The sequence below is a fragment of the Polyergus mexicanus genome, unplaced genomic scaffold (assembly GCF_030449975.1).
Source record: "Polyergus mexicanus isolate NDT 795.1 unplaced genomic scaffold, iyPolMexi1.0 SCAF_13, whole genome shotgun sequence".
Taxonomy (NCBI): Eukaryota; Metazoa; Arthropoda; class Insecta; order Hymenoptera; family Formicidae; genus Polyergus; species Polyergus mexicanus.
In genome coordinates this window covers 505,575-528,871 of record NW_027223333.1, presented here as the reverse complement: position 1 = coordinate 528,871, position 23,297 = coordinate 505,575, and the positions used below count along the sequence as shown (strand labels likewise).

The 23,297-nt window shown below is 33.9% G+C and overlaps 2 protein-coding genes across 12 annotated transcripts in view; one reads left to right on the top strand and one right to left on the bottom strand.

Moving 5' to 3' along the window:
- Positions 1 to 211: 211 nt before the first annotated feature.
- On the top strand, positions 212 to 7,489 carry LOC138939049 (leucine-rich repeats and immunoglobulin-like domains protein 3). Of its 2 annotated transcripts, none has more exons than XM_070306518.1 (14): positions 212 to 1,020; positions 2,550 to 2,621; positions 2,757 to 2,900; positions 3,012 to 3,149; positions 3,228 to 3,368; positions 3,467 to 3,754; positions 3,874 to 4,017; positions 4,105 to 4,343; positions 4,493 to 4,639; positions 4,741 to 5,055; positions 5,331 to 5,612; positions 5,687 to 5,962; positions 6,047 to 6,334; positions 6,502 to 7,489. In XM_070306518.1, exons 1-14 carry the CDS (start codon positions 779 to 781, stop codon positions 6,624 to 6,626), a joined length of 2,841 nt encoding a protein of 946 aa, XP_070162619.1. In that variant the 5' UTR covers positions 212 to 778; the 3' UTR covers positions 6,627 to 7,489. The 2 variants fall into 2 exon arrangements, with proteins under 2 accessions (XP_070162619.1, XP_070162620.1); XM_070306519.1 differs by lacking the exon at positions 212 to 1,020 and adding an exon at positions 1,809 to 2,113.
- A 2,050-nt stretch (positions 7,490 to 9,539) lies between these two features.
- LOC138938926 (trehalase) overlaps positions 9,540 to 23,297 on the bottom strand; it is a 46,495-nt gene continuing 32,737 nt past the window's right edge. For 8 of the 10 annotated variants that reach the window (XM_070306331.1, XM_070306341.1, XM_070306336.1 and 5 more), the window contains 5 exons: positions 20,646 to 21,428; positions 20,175 to 20,308; positions 18,834 to 19,387; positions 18,390 to 18,637; positions 9,540 to 13,653 (listed from right to left, as the gene is read on the bottom strand). In XM_070306331.1, coding sequence (XP_070162432.1) covers positions 13,512 to 13,653; positions 18,390 to 18,637; positions 18,834 to 19,387; positions 20,175 to 20,308; positions 20,646 to 21,428 — 1,861 coding nt within the window. In that variant the 3' untranslated portion in view covers positions 9,540 to 13,511. Of the gene's footprint in view, positions 13,654 to 15,955; positions 18,235 to 18,384; positions 18,638 to 18,833; positions 19,388 to 20,174; positions 20,309 to 20,645; positions 21,429 to 23,297 lie in introns of those variants that run through there. The other 2 variants (XM_070306337.1, XM_070306340.1) reach the window with 2 other exon arrangements.

Genomic DNA, 23,297 nt, shown 5'->3' with positions numbered 1-23,297 from the left:
GCACATGGGATGTATTCCGTTTGACACTACGAAGCTTTCGACGCGTTTGATTGACCAATCGCGACCAGGATCTTCTCTCTTTGATTGGTTAATTTCGCGAATGTCAAACGGAATATAAAGTCCGCTTCCAATGCCACAGTTTTGCGAATATAAGATCACCGCGATCAGTGCGAATCTCGAATGAAATTTGTACACATGATGACAGGAGAAGGCGAATAAAATTGTAGAAGAAAATTCGGAAATTTTTTCAGCGGATTAGCGAAATAGGAGAGAGAGAGAGAGAGAGAGAGAAAAGAGAGAACACTTGAAACAAAATACTCGAAGAACGAAGAGAAAAATTGCAAGAGGAAGAAAGATAAATCCGTTGTAAAACGATCCTGAGGATCTCGGTGTCACGCACTTTTCTTTTGGTGACTCGCCAGATGACGCCGCCTACGCGCGTACATACACACGGGAGCGCGATCGGGTCTCTGGTCCATCTCTGGATCGTCCCGTAGGCGTCATCATGGTGTGTGGGTCGTTGCGTTTTTGAGAGAAGAGGCGAGAGAGTTTGTTTTGACCCGACAGCGCGATCGAACGTACGCGTACGTGGGGAGGCCATCGCTTCTTCGTCATTATGGCAATTCGCTCGCCTATGAGCGGCGTCGTTGTCTTCTCACGAATCCGCGGCGATGGGGCTGCGCGGCAACAACGGTGAGCGTCGCGAGGTGACCGATTAATCCGAGCGGGATTTAAACTCTCTGGCGCGTATCTCTCCGCGTGCGTGGGCGTATACGCGATGTCGTGGTGCTCGGCGATGCCGAGACGTCGTCGTCTCCCTGAACGGAGGAGGATTCCGCTAGCCGTCTGCCTCCTCGCGCTCATTGCTCGCGCGAGCGTCGCTGAATCGACGAGATTGTCGCTGTACGACAAGACGGACAGCTGCCCGGTCGAGTGCGCCTGTCTCGGCAATTTGGTCGCCTGCAACGAGCTGCAACTGATCGAGGCACCTAGTGGGCTGCCACCGTGGACGGAGATCCTGTGAGTAAATCCTGGCGTTGATGGCGTTAGAGGAAGAGGAAGCTTTATTGTATCAGACTTTTATCGTAAATAATATCTCATTTTTCCTGTAAGATTACTATTGTACATGCGATACAGAATGGGAATATTTTGAAGTTGCGGAATGCATTTCATTTATTATTGGAATGAAGGTGTATGATTTGTTTCACTTTTAAAGATCTAAGGATGATTCGTTGCCAATTATGGTGGATCATAGAAGCTGGACTTGTATACTTGCTGTGTAACCTGAGCTAACACAGATAAGATAGAAAAGGAATTCGCAATGGAAATAAAAACCACACGGAATATGCACATATATATTTTATGCTCAGTCATCTAAAGATTTTTATAATTTATTTCTATGATTCTCTCCTTTTAAAATATTTATTAATATAGAGACAATATGTTTAATAATATATTTCAATTATGAAGAAATTTGTTATAAATAATTTATCAGTTTAATGATAAAATAATTAAGTTATATTTTAAAGAACATTTCAATTATCTTTAATAAGTTATTTAAATAATTTTTAAGTGATTTAAAAAAGAATGACATTAAATATTAATTAAATAGAGAGACATTAAATATTAATTAAAAAGATAAACAATAAATATTAAATATAAATTTTTATTTTGTTTTAAACTTGATCATAAATTTTTATATTTTACGTTTTATATTTTACAATAGTTTATCATAATTTTTAACAAGGTTGTACAAGTTCTTTTATAAAATTACAAACTGATACATTTAGTATGCACAAATTGGCAAATTATTTATTTAAAATAAGAATTGGTAAACAGCGGATATTACATATACAGCAATTTATTATTTATTGGATGATAACTGTTATTACTCTATATTATTTGGAAGTTAAATCAGGGGGAATAATATTGCTTGTTATGACTGCATGTGGGTTGCTTGTCCCTTCGCTGCACTAAATGGTCAGATTGATAAAACTTATTCTACAAATACATGGCCAGGTCTCTATTGGCTACCATATAGGGTGCTATGTGTAATGATGGCTGATCATTGTAAAGTCCCCCAGTACTCAGAGTCAAGGATAGCAAGATCTAAGTAGGGAAGATTCATATATATGCTATTTAAGATATTAAGGTGTATAGTTTAGTCCAAGAGAGATAATATATATACACTTCCATCTTATACAACATATGAATCTAAATAAAAAAGAAATCCTTATACATGGAATTAATTTCTTTATAAACTATACAAAAATTTTCATGTGTATGTTTATATTTATATCACACCATATTTGTTAGTATAACTATGAACTATTGAAATTTAAACATATTAAATTTATTGGTCTACAATGTTAATATGTATAAAATTATATTATTATGTAATGCCTGATGGAAAGATTGAATAGATATAATTTCGTTTCTATTGATATTAATGCATTATACAAAAATAATAAAAAAAGTTTAAAAATTGTTTTGGATATATTTATTATATGATATTAATAAATATAATTTAAATTTTTTATTTTTTTCAGAGAATTAAAGGACAACAATATTGCTAACTTGGAATTTGACTCATTGCTTCATTTAACAAAACTCAAAAAATTGTAAGCACGTAATACATCTATTTTTTAACAGATTTTTAATATACGTATATATGATTTTCAAGTTATTTAAATTCTTTCAATAATCATTTTTTACAATTTATTGTTAGTTTTATTTATGATTCTCTATAATTTTAGAGATGTAAGTGCTAATAAACTCGGAGATAATTTTACTATCGCCTTATCGGATGTTGCACAATTACGCGAACTTAAAGTGAATAAAAATCAGTTAACACAATTGCCAGATCTCGTATTTATTAAGAATATTACTCATCTTACGCTGTAAGTACTCGGCATGTGTGGATTGAGAATTTTTTAAATACAGTCTGATATAAAGAATATCTCTTATTAATAATATTTATGCAATGACAGTTATAAGTATTATAATTGCAGATCCCATAACTTAATTACTAGTATAAACGGGACTGCATTGCTCAGTTTGCAACAGCTTCAATACCTGGATCTCAGTGGGAATAAAATAAGTGTCCTTCAAAAGGGATCCTTCCTTGCTCCTAATCAACTTGTGCATTTGTATGTATTTTAATCGTTATTTTATAAGTCTATATATATGACATTAATATACTAGATTATGTTTCTATGCAATTCTAGAAATCTGAATGCGAACAATATAGGAATAATTGAAAATGGAAGTTTGGATAATCTAAATTTACTGGAAGAGCTTCGTTTAAATAAAAACAATTTGACACAGTTGAAAGATCTTTTCACAAATTTGGGAAAATTACGAAAATTGTAAGCACATTAACATATCCTATAATATATTCATGATATTTTATAAATTTATATAAAATATTATATTGAAGAGAGATCTATTTATTAATATGTTGTAGAGAAGTGAACAGAAATAATCTGCGACAAATTCATGGATTAAGTTTAAAAAATTTAAAGAGTTTGGAGGAATTGCATCTAAGAAGAAATAGAATTGACATGCTGGATGATGGAGCTTTTTGGCCACTTAAAAATTTGATACTATTACATCTTGACTTCAATATGTTAACCACTGTCAGGAAAGGTGGTTTGTTCGGATTGGAACATTTGCAAAAGCTTACTTTGTCACACAATCAGATTTCAACGATTGAACCTCAAGCATGGGATATATGCAGAGAAATATTGGAGATGTCAGTAATACTTTTATAATACATAACATGAGTATACAGTTTACAATATATGGCATTAACTTATTATCTTCTGTTTGTAAACTATAACTAAACGATTTCGTTTTTTTTACTTTTTTTAGAGACTTGTCACATAACGAATTGACCTCTATAGACCGAGGTTCCTTTGAATATCTTACAAAATTGGAAAGGCTTAAGCTGGATCATAATCAGATAGCATACATCTCAGATGGAGCATTTAATTTTACTACAAATCTTCGCATTCTGTATGCATATATATTTTTTATATACCATATTTTTCATATTTTTGTTATATTTACTGTTGCTGTATTACAATCGCTTCTGTTTTAAAGGGAACTTAATTCGAATAAGATATCCTATATGGTAGAGGATATTGGTGGTGCATTCTCCCCACTTGGTCAGTTGTGGAGACTGGGTCTGGCACACAATAGAATAAAATCCATAAATCAAAATGCTTTCATCGGCCTGACTCGCGTCAATGAGCTTGATTTAATCGGAAACAATGTTACATCTATTCAGGAAAATGCCTTCTTTCCAATGTCTAGTCTGAGCAAACTTAAAATGAATACCCGTAAGTTAAAAAAATTTTACTATATAAATTTTACTGTATAAATTTTAAATATATAGATACTCTTGGATATCTCTCTCTAATCATATGTATCTTTAATTATATTTTTGCTAATATTTTTTATTAATTGCATTTTTTTTATTTATATATAGAAGCTTTAGTTTGCGATTGTGGACTTCAATGGCTAAGCATGTGGTTGCAAGAACATCATTACAGCGAAGCTGAATTGTTCTGCGGTTATCCACATTGGTTGCAGGGCATGTCATTAACTCAGTTACATCATGCAAACTTTACTTGTGGTTAGTATTATTATAGTATATCAGAAAATGTATTTTTTTTTTAATTTTCCTGTCTTTTGTAATTTTATCTTTTCATCAAAATTTTCTCTTCACTATTACAGATGAATATCCAAAACCACGAATCATTCATGAACCCATGAGCCAAATGAGTATTAAAGGGGACAATGTGACACTGATCTGTCGTGCAACCAGCACCTCTGACGCACCGCTCCATTTCATCTGGAAACATAATAATGTGGAATTAGATGATGCGAATCTGCAAACCAACATCGGTTCCTCTGAGAGTGGAGTAACGAAGGCAACGTCTATGTTACATCTTACTAACGTCACTCACGCTAATGCGGGGAAATATCAGTGCATGGTGACAAACAATTATGGAACTACGTACTCGGCCAAAGCTATACTGAACGTATTGGGTAAGCTGTACATGTTCATTATCCTTAATTATGTTAATGAAGTGTTAACCAACCGACATTGCATTTTAAAGAGAGAAAACGAGACAAAGATTATTATGAATAAAATAATTTTAGTAATAATTCTCTTAAATTTTTCTCGCGGATTCTAAATTTTCTAAATTAATTTAATATGAGATTGTTCGAAAATAAACGCAATTGTGATTTTTAATTATGATTTTATACAATTATAGACTTTAATGGGTTAAGTAACATTCTTTGCGTATTTTGCTTTCTAGTTTATCCGTCATTCTCTAAAATTCCACACGATATACGAGTAAATGCTGGAAGCACCGCGCGTCTGGAATGCTCCGCCGAGGGACAACCGTCCCCACAGATAGCCTGGCAGAAGGACGGAGGAAATGATTTCCCAGCTGCGAGGGAAAGACGTATGCACATGATGCCCACGGACGACGTACTATTTATAATAAATGTCAAAATGGCTGACAACGGAGTTTATTCGTGTACTGCGCAAAATTTAGCTGGCACTATTGTTGCAAACGCTACCCTTACTATATTAGGTGAAGAATTATCTTTTTTATAACATGAAAAACCTGGAATTTTTATATGTATATATAATACTTTTCCTTTTCAGAAGCACCATCCTTTGTAAAGCCGATGGAGAATAAAGAAATCATGGTAGGTCGCTCGATCGTGCTTGAATGCATGGCCAGTGGTTCGCCACGTCCGAAATTATCGTGGCGAAAGAATGGTAGTCCATTGCAGGCAACGGAACGTCACTTTTTCACCGCCGAGGATCAGTTGTTGATCATCGTCAACACGATCACCGGTGACGCTGGTAATTACGAGTGCGAGATGAGTAATTCATTGGGCAGTATTGTCGGCGAGTCGTATCTCACAGTTAATCCAGGTAATTAGAAACCTTATAATAGAATCGTGATGAAGGAGTTTTGCTTGGCTAAACCTTATGTCGGTCTCTTTGTCATATCCACAGCTCCGACTTCCGTGCTAAATGACTCCGAAATACTGGGCTTGATAATAATAACCGTTGTATGTTGCGCCGTTGCTACTTCCGTGATTTGGGTAGTCGTAATTTACAAAACCCGACGTCGCTTAAATCTCGCACAGGATACCACTGCCCTGCCGGCGACGACGGTCGTACTAACTATACCGGAAGCACAAACGCAACTGTATCTGGATACGAGCTCGCAGCACAGCAAGGACAGTGGAACCGGAGATAGCACTAATCCCAGCAATGATCAGCTACAATTGTGCTTACCTGGTAAGTAAAAAAAAATTTACAAAAAGAGTTTAGCATATTTTTCTCTCTTTCTCTCATATATATTATTAATAAAATATTAATAACATATCAAATAATTATTAATATTATGTATATATTTTTAATTATTCCATTATTGATGCATAACATTACATTCTCATATTTATCAGAGGGGGTCGTGACTAATTCTGCTAATAACGAAGAAGAAATGGGAACCATAAACGTCGACGATCCTCTTTTGCGTTACACGAATCACGAGCGGCATGAAAGCAAGAACGCCGATAGCGCGGTTTAAAGTGGCAACGCGAGTTAGAATGTGAGAAGAGCCAGCCTTTATAACAATTTTGCAACTGGTATAGCGCAAAAGGTTTTTTGCGAAGAGACAGTGAGTATTTGTGTGAACGCGACTAGTTTTTAAACAGGGATATGAATATTCCGCTGCAAGTCGTGTAAATTAATGAACTGTATAGTATTATGAGGGACAAGGACTCTCCACTGGTTCATTACTGCCTAAGAATGACCTATAGTGGTCGTTGATCCAATAGTCCAATGCACAATCGAATATTCGATACTACTGAGAAAGTAACGGATCAGCGAATCATGGTAAAAGTACAACAGAAACACTTTATAGCGAAACACTTATATGTCCTCGTAATCGTATTTATTATTAACGCGATTCTCATTAAGCCGACGTAGCAAATTTTAGGCGATACGGATTGTAAATAGTTAGACTAAATAAGTGTCCTACTGTAACTAGTATTATTATAATGTGTGTCATACACGTTGGGCTTTTTTAGAAAACGCGCGACATCCAAATCAGAATGTAATTTTTTGTCGTAGATTTTATTTTATCTTTATTTGTTATTTTATTTATATTTTTCGCGATATTTGATAACAATTATGAAATTTGTATAACAATTCACATGCATCATCTTATTTTAAAATTGGAAACTTGGACAAAGTTGGATTCCGATATTTTGATGCTTACAGAGCATGTCCGAAAACCATTTATGAAAATTATCTTTATTAAATATTAACAATTATTTGATTCGACTATTGTGTACAATCGTTCTTTCTTGAACACAATTATTGTGACGCGAATAAATTAGAAAGTTTATAAACTATGAAAGCAACATATATATATATATATATATATATATATATATATATATATATATATATATTAGACCAGCCTTTGTGATAGATATTTATTCTAGAATTATCATATATAAAATTAGGCGGCTACCTGTGAAAAAAAATATGTCGATTTATTCTGGAAATATGACTATCAACAGGTGAATATGTATCGGTGCACTAAAGCGTTAATTTTGGATACTTTATCTTCTCTTTTCGCCTCGTCTTTTCTTATTCGTAAAACGCGATGTCAAACTTATATTCCGAATTAATTTAACTCATTTATTGATCAAAATGTTGCTCATTACTAATAGTTATATTGTGTTCTAGGCATAGATTATTAGATTTCATAAGACTTTTTGTTAGTATTATACAATATCTGGTAAGTTAAAACACATATGACATGAAACTTTATAAATATCCATGTCTTATTGTATTATTATATATAACTGTTTTTGAGGTTTAGGCATGTAAAATATTTTAGTGTAATATCGCGTTCTTTAATACGATATTGCAAAAGATGTAAGAATTTATTTCTATTTTTTCTTGCGACTTTACATTTGCATACATTTTACTGAAGTTTGTATAATCGAGAAATTTTAGAAATTAGAAGCTTTAATTTTTATGATGAATGTATAACTTTCTTGAATTTTGTAAAACTGTATACTTTGCAATTGTATATATTTGTTTAACAAAAATTATTTTAAAAAATTTATATAATAGCATAAACCTTACATGCATTCATCATTTTATTTAATTATTCGATTATTTGAAATTGAATATACATCTGGATATTCATATGTCTCACGTTAGAAGATAAAAAATTATAAAATAATGTTTATATTTATATAACATGCATTAATAGCTTTCTTGTAGAATAATCGCGATAATTTTTACTTATATAAACTTTCTATAAATCAATACGTTGAGTTTATAAGGATTATAGAAAAAAAAAAAATATAAAAGATATGTTATGTAATAGAAAAGTTCGAACAATAATGCACATGTGATTATTACGAAAGTAAAAATTTAAATGAAAGTCTTTACTGCGGGTATTAACATGAACATTTGAGATATATATAATCTATATATATTTTTCTATATATGACTTATATTGCAAAAAAGTTTGAAAATTGCATAAAATTCGCACAAAACGCAGAGCCAGTACTATTACTTAATTAACCGCAATTTCTTCCACGAGCTGTTACTACTCTGATCTACACAAATGTCTACGTAAAGTATATGATATGCTCATTATAAGAAAATTTCAAGTATTGTATAAAGTAAATAGTCAGTTATATAATATTCCACTTATTTATATAACTTGTATATGTACTAGTAATGTATATGCTTAAACGATGCAAGAACAGTATATGAACTGGATACCGAGAACAGAAACGAGAATATGTGTTTCATTAATATAATCCATATAGAGGTTTTTTCTCCTTGCTGTTAGTAACGAGTATTAAATTATATAGTCAACAAATAGATGCTCTATTGCGACATGGTTTTTTTTTGGCTTGCGCCCGTGTGATACACCAAATAAGGCATCTGTTTCTCATTCAGTATTTTTCCTTGTTGTTATATAATATTGTATACAAATACAAATAATCATCTACAACATATTTCGTACATTATTTATTTCCCAACGTTACTAAAACTAATATTACTTACCTTATGATAACTTATCTTTTTAATGGATGGAACAGAAAGGAGAACTGCATAAAATTACTTTTACATGCGATATGTAATTTTCACTGAAAAACTAGCTATTTGTTATTAGTAAAGTCATCAAATGAATGACAGTATAATATATATATATATATATATATATATATATATGAACATGTATGTATATAAAGTTTTCTTCTATCAGGATGAGAGAGAATTTTAGACAAAATAATCTTTATACAGAATACTAAATTTTTTTTAAACTATTATCAGCCAATTTTTAAATAAAACGAGCATCATCGAAATGAAGAAAAAAAACTGAATGCAACGTAAAACAGCAAAAAACATGTATCTACTTATTTCTAAATATCACAATTATTCAAATGTACATATAATACAGATATTTTTACAAATTGCATTAATTGCATTTATTTCGAAATTTCTTGATCGCCCATGTTCATCGCGCGGCTGAAATTCGCATTCTTTTCTCATCTAACGCATATAAAATATGTATAATAATTAAAATCTTGATTAAAATAATTGAAATCGTACACTTTTATAAAATATAAGCGAAATATTACTTGATAGTGAAAGGATATAGAAGAAAAAGGAATATCTTTTCCCTAATATTATTATACACATATCAAAATATCAGAGAAAAATTATTTAAACTAATTATCGTCTTCTTTTCTTTTTACGTTGTGGATGCAAGAAGTGAACATAATGCTCCTAACAATTCTTTTGAAAATTAATATTTATTACAACGCAAACCTGTGAAAATACTCATATGGTGCATTTATATTTTCCATAATATTTATGACACATGCTTTCAGCAGAAAGCGCTTAATTCATTCGCTTTCGCACGTTCTCTGCTAATACTGCTCTTGTCAATGAATAAGATTATCCAATAAATAAACAAGATCATTCGTCATTGCGTATAATCCTGAATCGCGCTTAAATAAAGATAGATCTATCTGTGAAAAAGACCTTCAACGGTTTCGCAATTACGATTAAAAGAGAATCCAGTTCGTTAATTGCACTTCCGTGATGCGAATTTCGCCGCACGCCTATACACATTAAAATATAGGAACGCTTCCTTTGAAGTAGCGTATTTCTAATACGAGATATATCGTTTATCTGCGATTTCATCTTCATTATACAAACACCGATCGAAACGTATCATAAATTATCGCCATACAAAATTTAACAAATTGATTTCTCCGTATATGCATATATCTAACTGATATTTTAGTGTAAACTTTTGTGTACTTTATTATATTGTATATATAAACGCATTCCTTTCTCCCTTTCGTTGTAACTTCCACGCGTAAACGAAAATGTAAGAAGGAAAATGATCCTCGAAACTTTTTTTTTTATTTTTTTGACTTCGTCGAAATCGAAATAAGCGAAATTTCGAAACGATCGTCCTCTTCGCATACAAAGTTTGAAGTGATAAGATAATTTCATCGTAATCATAAATTAGCAATTTAAAATACGCATTTCATTGCTGCATCAAATTATTTTAGACAAAAATTTTTTAATGATGTAAATATGTATATTGCATTATAATAAAATTTTTAAATAATTATAATTTGAGATGATGATTGTTCTCATATTAAATCTCTTTTTGATATTTGTATAACGATTTACAAATGCGAACGAATAGATTAAAATCCTAATTAAATACAATAATTAACTATAAAGAATTGCATAACTAGAGTATCAAGAGTTCTGATTATAACAACCGAAAAGAAGACGAAACTATTTACACTTAGGATACTTGCGATAAAAAAGAATATGCTAATGTTCCATGATGTACTTTTTTACTATCTTCATTTTTCTTTCATGTCATCATTATTTAAACGAAAATTCACTCGAAATATTCCAAATATTATCAATTATGTGTGTATATACACTAATAATATTGAATTAAAACCTAAATTACAGCTGAACGCAATTTAAGCTATTTTCAGCCAATTAATTATTACGTAACGTCGTTCATCTTAGATTCATGCTTATCGCATCTCTTGGCAATATGCACATGATATACGTACGGCTGCAACAGTATGGAACAGTTCTAAAAATAAACGGACGACAATAAAAGCCAAGAATCACAACAAGCATGATGCCATACATAAACACACACCCTATTCATAATAAAATCGGCAATTCTCTTAAAAGATCGTCATTCTCTATTAGCAGTTCTTATAAATCGACTTATCTCTGCTTAATTGTCCATTTTACTTGTTGTTCTAGGCATTCGGTTAAATGCGTCGTGTACGGCAATTTTATTCGACGAATCTAACAGGCTTTATTTATATATAAGTAATACAAGTAAATATATATAAAAGAAAGATTATTTAATATGTTGAATTTTTTTACGACTTATAACACTAGTCAGATGTCTTTCCACATATTTCTCTCTTCTCTTTTTATGTATATCATTGTATATAAAATTATTTACAATTTAACTTAGATCGCGTAATCTGTGGAACGTTCGTAATTGAAAGAGGTTCCGTACAATCCGTGCTTTTCTCGGATGCGTCGCAAATAAACACCAGATACTTTCGCATTATACACACTGGTCGAAAATTAGATTTTTGTGTATTATCGTCTATATATTCGATTGATTTGTCTACGTCACTCCGAGAAACTCCCTATCATGGTGAAAAAATTACAATATCGTTTGGGATCGTCGCATGCGCTTACAATACTACGTAATAACGAGAGAGCAAAATAACATATTGCAGTTACAATTAAATATACGCTCTAGAAAGTAGTTCTTTCGACAACTCTGTCAAGATATAGTTCTACAAAGTCTTACTATTAACGCTAAACGAAATATAAATATACCATGAAATCATTCTCATTCTAACGAATAGAACTAGTTGAGCGTGTGAAAGCTCTTTCGAAAAGATTGGCAAAGGAACTTTCAACCTTTTATTACAATATCGCAAAGTTTAATGTGGAGCTGATTTAAGAAAAAAGAAATGATAATAAATAAACTGTCGTACACGACGCATCGATTTTTAGCGAACAAACGCCCGCAGATCGATCGTTAGCATTACGCGAGATAAATATAAGTTCGCTCGTTTATAAAAATATCAGCAAAAATACCACGATTTCATCAATAGTTTATTTCATTAGTAGTTTGTCGTCAATTATTCACTATCTATGTTTTATCTAAATTATATATATATATTGTATATATATATATACATTGTAAATGTATGAATAAATAAATAATTTATTTATTTATTTATACTTACAATTTCGTGATATCCTGCCTGCACATGGGCATATAAATCACATACGCATTTTGGGTCATTTTCGCATTTTTACACACATTTTAATCGTTCGTATTTGCAAATAACAGAACCTTTGTTTTGGCTGCTGTTTTTTTTTTATCAATCGCTTTATTAAACCATTTCTTACGAGTCACTATACACTCATAAAAATGCGCGCACTTTCTCACATCGCGAAGAAAAGTCGCTGGATATATATGTAACATTGTGCAGAATTAGTTTTCGTACGTATTTGGATGGCACCGTAGCATTTTTAGCTCAACGTTTTAATGATCGTTATAATGTTTTGATTTCGCATTTGAAAAGAGATTATCTTTAAGATAATCTTAACAAATAGAAGAACGTATCAAAGATGATATATCATAAAGCAATGATAGCTTTCTGATATTGAAATAGATTCTGCTTATAGGATAATGCTGTGTAAAGATCCTGCGCAAAATTGTACCTTCTTGTCGAAGAAATCAATAAATAATTTACGAAATTCCATTATTTTTTTCTGTCTAATATTTTGCTAAACTAAAACTAAATCCTGCTATTGTTGGAGTGGCGTCTTATGCATACGCATCTGCACACATTTTCCCTCTTTGCTATAATTTTTACAGTATATAAATTATACCTGTTTCTCACTTATCCTCTTCCTTTTCGACCTTTTCGGCGATCACTACCAGACGGAAACAGCGATTAGAACCAAACGATTCTCAGACTTTGGTTTCAATGCTTCCGGGATACTGTGCTGTCATCAATTTTGTCATTGTTTGGTTTCATAGATTGGAAGATCGTCGCCAAAGCGATTTTGTCTTCGAACATCTGTATTTTTTTTTTTTCATCAGTTGATAAATCTCCCACCTCGGTAAGCCGCACACCAGCAGTCTCGCTCTTTTCCTTAGGACTACGAATACATATCGCTCTGTACTCTGGCGTTTTCGGAACATCTTTGTGACTTGATCCTGACTCTATTCTCGGCGCTTATTTCATTCTACCGGTTGCTTTTCTCTTTTCACACTTGTGCGCGTACTTTCTTTCACTAGTCATGTAATAAATCGATATTCGGTCTAGACGACGAGCGGTCATCAATCATTGTTCATATCCTTCAACTCGGTGTACGCGATTCGCTTCCGGTATAGATTGCTACCACTCGACAATCCCTGTCTCTTGTTCGGCATCGTCGATGGACCGGGTGCATAGTATTGCCGTCTCTTGTACATAACCATCCTGCGGAAAAAGAAACCGATTAAGCAACATAATAATAAATTTTTTTTCCTCTATAAATTATGAATTCCTAAGAATCTGAAGAGATCTTGGTTTGCAAATATTTAAATCTTCTCGCTCAATAGATCAAAAGATTGAGATTTACAAGCAGTTTTTTTTGCCAAATAATACACTTTGCATGATAAAATATTTAATAATGTAACTGAACCTCTCTTTTGATATTTAATAAAAAACTAACACATAATATCGCGACGGATAATCCATCTATTTGCGCTGTTTCGATAATTCTGCGATCAGATTTCGACGATTATTATAAGATCTATAACTATATCGGAAATATCAAGATTTCTTTGTTGAAGCAAAGAAATCTTTGCTTCAAGAGACACATTTATCAGAGAGCTCATCAAAAAATCGGATTATCATAATTATCAATATGTGCGCTCTAGGATACAATTCAAGTGACGATGTATCATCACACATTATCTTGCGTTCAAGCATAAACTTCACATCGAGAGTATTTAAACCTCTTAACATATATATATAAATCTGCGCATACAAAACATTTGTATGAAATATAAAATTTTTAATTTTAAAAAATGAAAATTTTTATTTCAAATATTCAAATGGTATTTTATTGTGCCATAAAAGTTTTTTAATGTTTATCGGCGTATCCACACCGATTTCTTGCCTGCGCGAGAGATCTTATTTCAACAAATCTATTTAAATCAGAAAAAATGCAATTCCCTCTCCCTTCTCACAATCCTTTTTTCTTTCTTATTTGTTATGTCAAGAGTGTTTCAAAAAAATGCTTCTTTTCACCAGTGCATTTTTGTAATTCTGTTTATTTTATGTTTTTTTATAAGTGATATATATATATATATATATATCTCATACAAAATTATCGCGTTATATCAGATCACAGATCGGTCCTTGAGCGCGATCTAATGTAGACAGAAATTTGCGCAAAAAGTCTGAATGCCAAATGCAGTCACGCCTACATCACGTGTATGTTCACTGGCGGCCATTCGTTTCCTCCTCTTTCTATCAGCACCACCATGTATGCTAGTAATTGTATCGGTACCTTCACACGAGAATACTGATGGATATAAACTAGTAGCTTCATCACACTTATCGCGATAACGTCGTAATATAGTGCGACTGTACATTGTGTAATAGTGATATATGCACTCGGGGTGCTTAAAATGCGTAAGTAAGGCAAGAGGGCATTTTGTTAGTGCATCCAAAATTTTATGGAAAAAAAATTAATCCGAGAAATATATTTTATTCTACCAAAGATCTGAATACTTGCATTAAATTGTTCAAACATTTTTCTCTTATCTATAGTTATTTTTAGATTGGTAATAAAAAAACCGATAGGCGTTTGAAAATTCCTGTTTTATTGCAATGTGAGATGTCTATCTAAATTCATGAATTTCTTCAAATTTCTGGATAATTTTGTTGTATTTTTTGATTTGACATAAACAAAAATCTTTACATAAACTGTCATACTTTTAGATTGTCGAAGCTTTTTTTCTCGGACTAAACTTTCGCTTTTAAAGGGATGGCTTTAAAATCCTACGAACCATTAGTACGCATCTTTTGAGTCATCCTGTACAATTTCATCACAGACTTGACTATTATCTGTGTAATTACTATTGATGGTAGACTAGGCATATATCGAAGGCGGCTCGCTGTGCGCAAAAAGTTCCACTTGCGCAGCAGGGCGATGGAATGATAATTATCGCAATACAAAGGCTTAAATGCCATCTATTGTGAAAGACATATTCTTGGAAAATCAACAATACATTTCTATGCAAATGTTTCAAAATGTATCTGACGCCCGACTTTTAGCACGAATGTCTTTTTAATTGCTCATTGTCACGCCTCATCCTTGAGAAGTACAATATTTTAACGAGTATCAGTTATTTATATCATCTATAAATCACGTTTGAAGGATTTAAAAATTACGCTTAGTTTCTGATCGCTTATTGCATATTGATTGGAGAGAATATTGATTTAAGAAATTCATCTGATAAGTGTAATTATCTTTTTCACAAATTGATTCTCGGCGAGTCCAATTTTATTGTGCATTAAACACGGACTTACCAAACTCAAAACAAAACGAAGGAATGTTCTTTATCCAACATAGTATCTCTGAAATATCCTTTCTTTAAATATTCTAAAGTATTATGGCTACGCGTAACAAATAATAAATGGCTACATGCAATGCTGATATATTATAGGATGGTTACGTGGAGACATACACACACACACACACGCGCGCGCGCGCGCGCGCACACACACACACACACACACACACTCGATTTATTTATTTTATCAAGTTATCGTACAAGGAGATGTGTAGGCTTGTGGATGCAAGGAACATGCGTGTAACACACTTTCATTCGTATAAATAGATTACGAAAAGAAAATATCTAGCGTAATTGTTTAATAAAAATAATAGTTTTTTAATTGTATCAAATAATCGGTTTAGAAAAAAAGTCATGCAATATCTTACACGGCAAGAGACAGACGCGATATTTGTATACACCTACGCATGCGTTATTAGATGTCATCTTGGCTAACATAACTAAAAAACAAGCACGCGATATACGCGTTCTCTGAGATAGAAATATAAAATAGTCGGCGAGTTCATTAATGTTGTGCTTAACTTTACAAATAAGTAAATTGTAAGATTGTACCGATATTTAAATAAATATGTATTATTATGTCCCGTGTATATTCACTCGTGTAAAAACTATTCTCTAAATAAATATATCATAATAAAAATATATAATAATAAATTCTCTTCTTATTCTTCTTTCTTCAAAAATACATCTTTCTGGTTTTTATACTCTTTATTTTTTATTAGAATCTATTCAATAGATTCGATGAGTGTAGACAGTGTAGTAATTCGCGAGATCATAGTTCTAATATACTGCGCGATAATTTTTACTACAAAGAGAATGATTATTGCAAATGGACACAAGGGAGGATTATAAAATATAGAGGCAACAATTCGCGAATTGAAAGTAAACTATCTGTTATCGTTATAAACTGTCAATCGTTGTCCATGACGGCTGTGCGTGTCCATTATCCGTTGCTATCTCGTGTTTTCCTCAACTTAATGCTCGTCTTATCCGCCCATTCAAGTTATATTTAAGGCACCCTTTGTGTGAGAGCGACGACGAAGATTAGAGGAGTAATTTTGGCGACGCTCAATCTCTTCACGCACAATATCTCGCCATTGCGATTCATAAAAATAAGATGGCTAAGCGCCGTACGCAAACTGACTAGATGAATCCACTCTTCTTCCGAGAAGAGAGAAAGAGAGAGCGGAATCTTTTTTCGTTATATTGTTTATTTGTAATTTCTAGTCCTGCCGAAACTCTTACCTTAAACTTTTTCGTATTGTGCCTTCTTATATCTTTCCTCTTGCCTTTCGAGGAACCTTTCTCCGACTGTCTCCGGAATATTTCGGAGACGTCGATTTTTGCTTGTTACATACATATTATATGTGCGATATAATAATTTATCTAATAACTAATATAGTAGTTAATGGCTAATCTCAGAATAAAATAATATACGTTGGTACAGACTCTAAATTCAAGAAATAGCCTACGCAGTATTTTCAAAATTTCAGATACAAAAACAAAGGATAAGATCCTGCAAAAAAGAATGCTAGAACTTAGTTCGACCAGCGAAGTAGTTTGTTAAATAATCACAGAATATCCCTCGTAACAGCGCATCTGATGGAACGATTAAGTAATAGACAATAGACAATTGTCTAGCGATAATAAATCTTGCCTACATTATCCGTCAGCGAGAGAGAGAAGGGTCACGATATTATTATAAATAATATAATTTCGACATAATTCCGTAACTAAAAAGACATATGTTTGCAAGTTGTTTAGACATACTGGCGATATAGTTCCAGAAATAACAATCTCAGAAAATAATCGATACGTACTCTGAATAAGCGTGTTTTTTTATAAAGATTATAAATCACAAAAATATATGGAATGGTAGATTGTGTGTGTGTGTGTGTGTGTGTGTGTGTGTGTGTGTGTGTGTGTGTGTGTACATATATATGTATATCAAATTTAAACAATTTATAAGTACGATATATCGATAGTATATCGCGAGTAAGCAAACAATAAAGACTCGTGTCCCTTCTGAAGTAATACTTAAATACGAATATCGTTAAAAAAAAAATATATATATATATATTATATATTCTGTAGTTTATAGAATAATCTTTGGAAGCACATGTGTGTGGCAAGAAAGTAAAAATTACACGAAATCCTCCTCGCGCATACTCGGAATTTCTTACAATAATATTCGTAAGAAGGACAGTGCCCGCACTTGCTTCTATTTGGTCCCTTTACCCGTTACGCGATCTTTCTTCATCGATCGACTGGTTATTGAGTCTTATAAACGAATAAATCGAAGAAGAAGAGCAAAAATATTATTTAGATCAACTTCTCGTTTTTTCTTCGCGACTGCAAGTATCTACTACCACCTATACTGATCTCTCTCTATTTTATCAAACTTTATCCTAGCTGATTTAGATCACGTGCATATCTGAAACAAAAAGCAGAAGAAGACATTCTGTTAATACATATTATTAATTAATTGATTGAAAAAAACTTGGATATTGAAAAGCTATTACAAGCCTTTCTCTCTCTTTACTATTCGTTTGAAATATTTTTCTTTTATCGATTCGACACTCACCTCACCCTATAAATCCTGCTGCTAACGATATGATGAGAGCTAGAAGCCCAGTCAGCATTTGACCAGCCGTTGAAATGGTTTGCGGTGGTGCCGCGTTCTCGACCACTTCGCCGGGCATGAAGTAATCCTCCGCGGTCAACCTGTCACCATACTTATCCAGCAAAATCATAACGACACCATTCGACCAGCCGAAACCAAGCTGTACTTCGTACTCACCTCCACCACCGTGTCCGCCCGAAACGGTCGCATCGTACTGCAAACAGAGAATTCAAGTTTTACCCGTTTTAAAAATTTCCTCATTTTTTTAACATTACACAAACTTATACGAAACAAAACAAAACATAATTTCTCAAAATGATTTTTTTTTTGACGTGACAATGACTTATTATAAAACGAATTACGAGATATTATATTCTTTAGTCTTATTTTCTTTTCATCTAGGAAATTACCTTTTCGTACATACTGTGCGTTTCGTTGAAAGCCTTATAGTTACTACGGACCCATCTTTGGCTGATCTCGTAGGCTAGCCTCTGCGCCCATGGGTCGCCCGTGTTATTCAACGACATGATAAAGAAATACTGAAGAGGCGGCCAGGCATTGGGATAGTCCCATTGTTCGCCAGAGTGTTCCAGCGTGGTCGGGATGCCGCCCTGATTAAACATGATCTGATTCTTTTCAAGATACTTGAGCACTTTCGACACGATTTCCACCTTCCTTGAAGTGTCATAGCAATTCGTCCAGAGCGGCAGGATATTGGTTGGATAAAAGTAATCCCGCTTGATGTCGTTCAGGATATCGTAGTCCAACCAGGCGCCTACCTCTTCGTGCCACAACACCATCCCAATCGCCTTCTTCCACTTCTCCGCTATGTTGTCGTAATACGCGGCCTTTATCTTATTGCCCAGCTGACGATTATACTGCGCCAGTAGCACGGCATTTTGATATATTATAGTGTTCAAATCGACCGGAATTATCGATCTAGTCTTGAGATTTGTTAGATTGCCTGAAATTTGCGTTTCGTCAGTCTTTAAAAATAATTATTCCTTTCCCCTTCCCCTTTTATATACGTGTAAGAGATTCATAAATAAAAGATTACATTTTTTAATATGCCAAATTGCATTTTTAATCGAGATGAAATTGAGCAAGGTAAGGCAATCTGAATATTACAAAACGGCATGAATTCTGAATTGCAACACCTGATTTTGCAAAAATAGATTTTAAAGTATCGATGCCTCGAGCAAGGCTTTCACTTAGGAAACGAGACGGAGAGCCTTGACGGCGCGCGCAGATCTCATTGAAGATACGCTGTTTAATGTGGAATAATAGTGGAATACATAGCACAATAATGGCTATACCGTGCGTAAGTGTGCGTGCGTATATCTCTGTAATATATCATTATAACTTCGATTCAAGATATAAAGAAATTATAACAAACAAACAAAACAGAATTTTAGCTTCTTTCAGCGTGATCCTACATCAGACGAGTCATTTTAAAGCAGCTACATATAAAAAATTCAGTTCAGTTGGACAACAGTTCACGTAAGACAATTTATACACAGTTTCTTATATTTTGTTTTTCTTCTTTTAAATCAAGGATGACTTTTACAATTAGCGCGGTACGTCTCTTTGTTACTTGTGCGACAATATGCTTTATTCACCTATCAAAATTATTTTTATTGTACTCGCGTACAAACACGTATAAATACGTATGTAATATTGTGCCCAACGTCGCTCATCCAGAAACACTTCTATTGTCATCGCGCGGAAAGCAATCAAGGAATGATAATTACCCTTGTTGGTACCCTCGTGTACAAACCATCGACTGGAAAAATCCCATCCTGACTCGGCTGCCGTTTTCAATTCCGAATAATAATTGTCCTTCTCTTCGGCGGTCCGAAAACTTTCACCCGTCAGATAGTCCTCCCTAATCATCGAGTCGCGAGATTAAAAGATCGAAAAATTGAAACTGAGTCGAAGTTGATCGGAATTTAGAATATTTAGCCATTTCTTGTTTACAGAACTTCTCTTCAAGTATCTTATAAGTGTCTTCATACGCAATTATTTTACGCAATGTATGAGAATTAATATTTATAAGAATCCGGCATGAATAAAGACAGAGAGAGAGAGAGAGAGAGAATTTATACGTTAAATCTGAATTTTTCAAAATAATACCCTAAATTTTGCTTCGACTCTGATTAGCTTCACGCAATATCTGCATCATCATTCTCGTCATTATCGAATCTGCAAGTCGCGATACTTACTTATAGGATTCTGGTCGAGGACCCGACGATTCCTCGTAGTATCTAGCAAGTGTGTAATTAGTCCCATCTATTTCGATATCCACCGTTCTGTTTGTTATCCAGAAATCGAATTCTTTCTCCAACAACCAGAGATGCTTTTTCAACCAACCGCTGTCCTGGGTGGCTTTTAGATACTCATCGACCATAGGTATCAACAGCGGCGGATGTGAACGCATGTTATAGTAGATTCTACCGCCGTTCGGTATAAAGCCTATCTTGTCCACTATCGACACGAAATTGTTCAGCATGCCTTTGACGGTGTTGTGCATCTCGGACAGCAGCAGGCCTTTGATGATCCAGTACGAGTCCCAGTAGTAGAACTCGCGGAATCGGCCACCAGGTACGATCACGGGATTCGGCACGTAGATGATCGAATAGAGCTCCTCGTTGATCCTTACGTCGTCCCGCATCTTCCTGCCCAGCTGTTTCCAGATATGATTGAGATCGGAGCCGAATTTTCGCAGCTCGTCATCCTCGATTTTCTGAAGGAACTTGGGGTTCTCAATCCAATCGGCTGGATCCCACTCCTCGAACTCGTAGCCAGGCGGCTCGAACGTATCATTGATGAAGTTCTCCACCTGTTGTTTGTTCGGCGCGTTGTTTACGCTCTTCATAAAGGCCCGAAACGACACCAGCGTCTCATTCGCCGATCGTTTCATTTTCATGTCGACAAAGTGCTTGGAGTCCTTGTACACGCTGGACATCTGTATCGTGTGCAACAGCTCACCGTGGCAGTATATTTCGCTGGAAAGGCATGTTATATGGCTACTTGACGAGATCCTTGACGCGATCGCACGAGACCGTTCGCGCAACGATGGCCATTCTCGTTGACCGAATCAGTCGCGGATCGGGCATTAAATTGAATCTTTGCACCAAGGTAAAAAGAATATCTTGCGTGAAAAAGGAGATGAGAAACTTAATAAAGTATTGAACGCGCGATCGTTTATGTAATTTATGCAAATCTATGATAATTTATAACAATTTATAATACGAGTGACGATGAGGATTGAGAATTGATGATTGAGAAATCCCATTCTCCCCTCCCTCCAAAAAATTCATGGTATTTATTATTTTTTTTAAGACCAATATTAACTAGATAGTCCTTTTATTACTGCGGTGCAAAGTCAATTCTGTTGAGGAAGGAAATATATATTAGATTAATGTCACGAAATCGCGATATAATCTTGCAAAGAAGACTTTTCAATTATGTGCACTTTTCGCCATTAGTAAACATGTAAATCATTGTCTTGAGATCTCTAAGTCAGAGATATTTTAGATTTTTAATTATGCGCCATCTTCATGAATGCATACATTTTTGTGAGATTTACGAAAGATGTTATAGCCTTTAATTTGTGAGATAGAGCTATTATCACAAATGATACTTTGATGATAATAAAAAAAAAAAAAAAAAAAAAAGTTAAAGAATCACACACTTGTGCTTAATAGTAGCAAAATTCCAATCCCGTAATTACATTATTTTATTTTTTTCCTATGAATTGCAAAGTGCCTGTAAGAGTATCCTGATTTATTTCCGGATGCATGTCGTGTCAGACCGAGGAGGCATTAGATCAGAGCTCATAAAAAGTACGGTATTCAAACGACGGATCGTTCAACGGACAAGCTGGCAACAATATAATTACGTATATGTATAACATAACAGTATAATTAAGTCTTGTAAAAACAGTCTTCCTGTATATTCCAATAATCGAAATCATAAAAGCGTATAGGGATAGAAATTTCACGACTCTTTCAAGCATTTCGACATACAAAATTTCTTTCTCTGTTCCGATTTCATAAAGATTATCCGCCGCCAATCCCGCAATCTTGCGAGACCAAACGTGACGTCGCGAGTTCGCGACGTAAATCGGTCGCACACGACTGGTCTCATCGTGAGAAATCGTGCGAACTTCTGATTCCCTCTGGCCGAGCTTGATACGAAAAATTCTGTGTATCTCGATGCGCATGAGCGCGCGCGATCGGTCGTGTTCCGAGCGATCGTGTCCCTCGGCAATGGAATATGAGCATTGTTCTACCGATAAAAAATTCCGCGTTCGCTTGATAGAATGCGCGAGACGGCCGCGATTAGCCTCGCGAAATGTTGGCCGCGCCTCATTATCATCGCTAATACGCGCGCTCTAGCCGTCTCCCTCTTTATTCGCGTCGCGAACGAAGGAATGATAATGATTCTTCCGCTCCCTGAAAACCAAACCGACCTTTCAGCGGCTCCTTGTAAACGAGATTACGCCAATCCCCTCGAATCCCAAAAATATGTAAATCAAACCTTTGCGGAAACCTGTTTCAAATTTCTCATTATATTAATTCGCAATTATGAGTTGATACGATCCTTTAAATATAATTATCTGCGTGGAATAACTGCACGTTCGGAATTGTTCTTTAATTAAAGATGTATCATAATCAAGAGTAGTTCAAATAAAAAAAAGACATATATCTGTGTAATATCATTAATAATTAAAAAGCTGTATTTGTAACTATCAATTATTGTTTAAATAAAACAACCGTGAATATTGATAATTATATTTTTCTTCTTTCTGTGCTAAATCTATTTCGCTGTTGCAGATTATTTGATTTATGATAATACATTTCAAATATACG

Bases quoted from the DNA above. Each gene is read 5' to 3' on its own strand.
- LOC138939049 (XM_070306518.1), top strand. From the start codon at position 779: ATGTCGTGGTGCTCGGCGATGCCGAGACGTCGTCGTCTCCCTGAACGG. The intron at 4,640-4,740 runs GTTAGTATTATT...TCACTATTACAG, and splicing joins TCATGCAAACTTTACTTGTG to ATGAATATCCAAAACCACGA. The intron at 5,056-5,330 runs GTAAGCTGTACA...TTTGCTTTCTAG, and splicing joins AGCTATACTGAACGTATTGG to TTTATCCGTCATTCTCTAAA.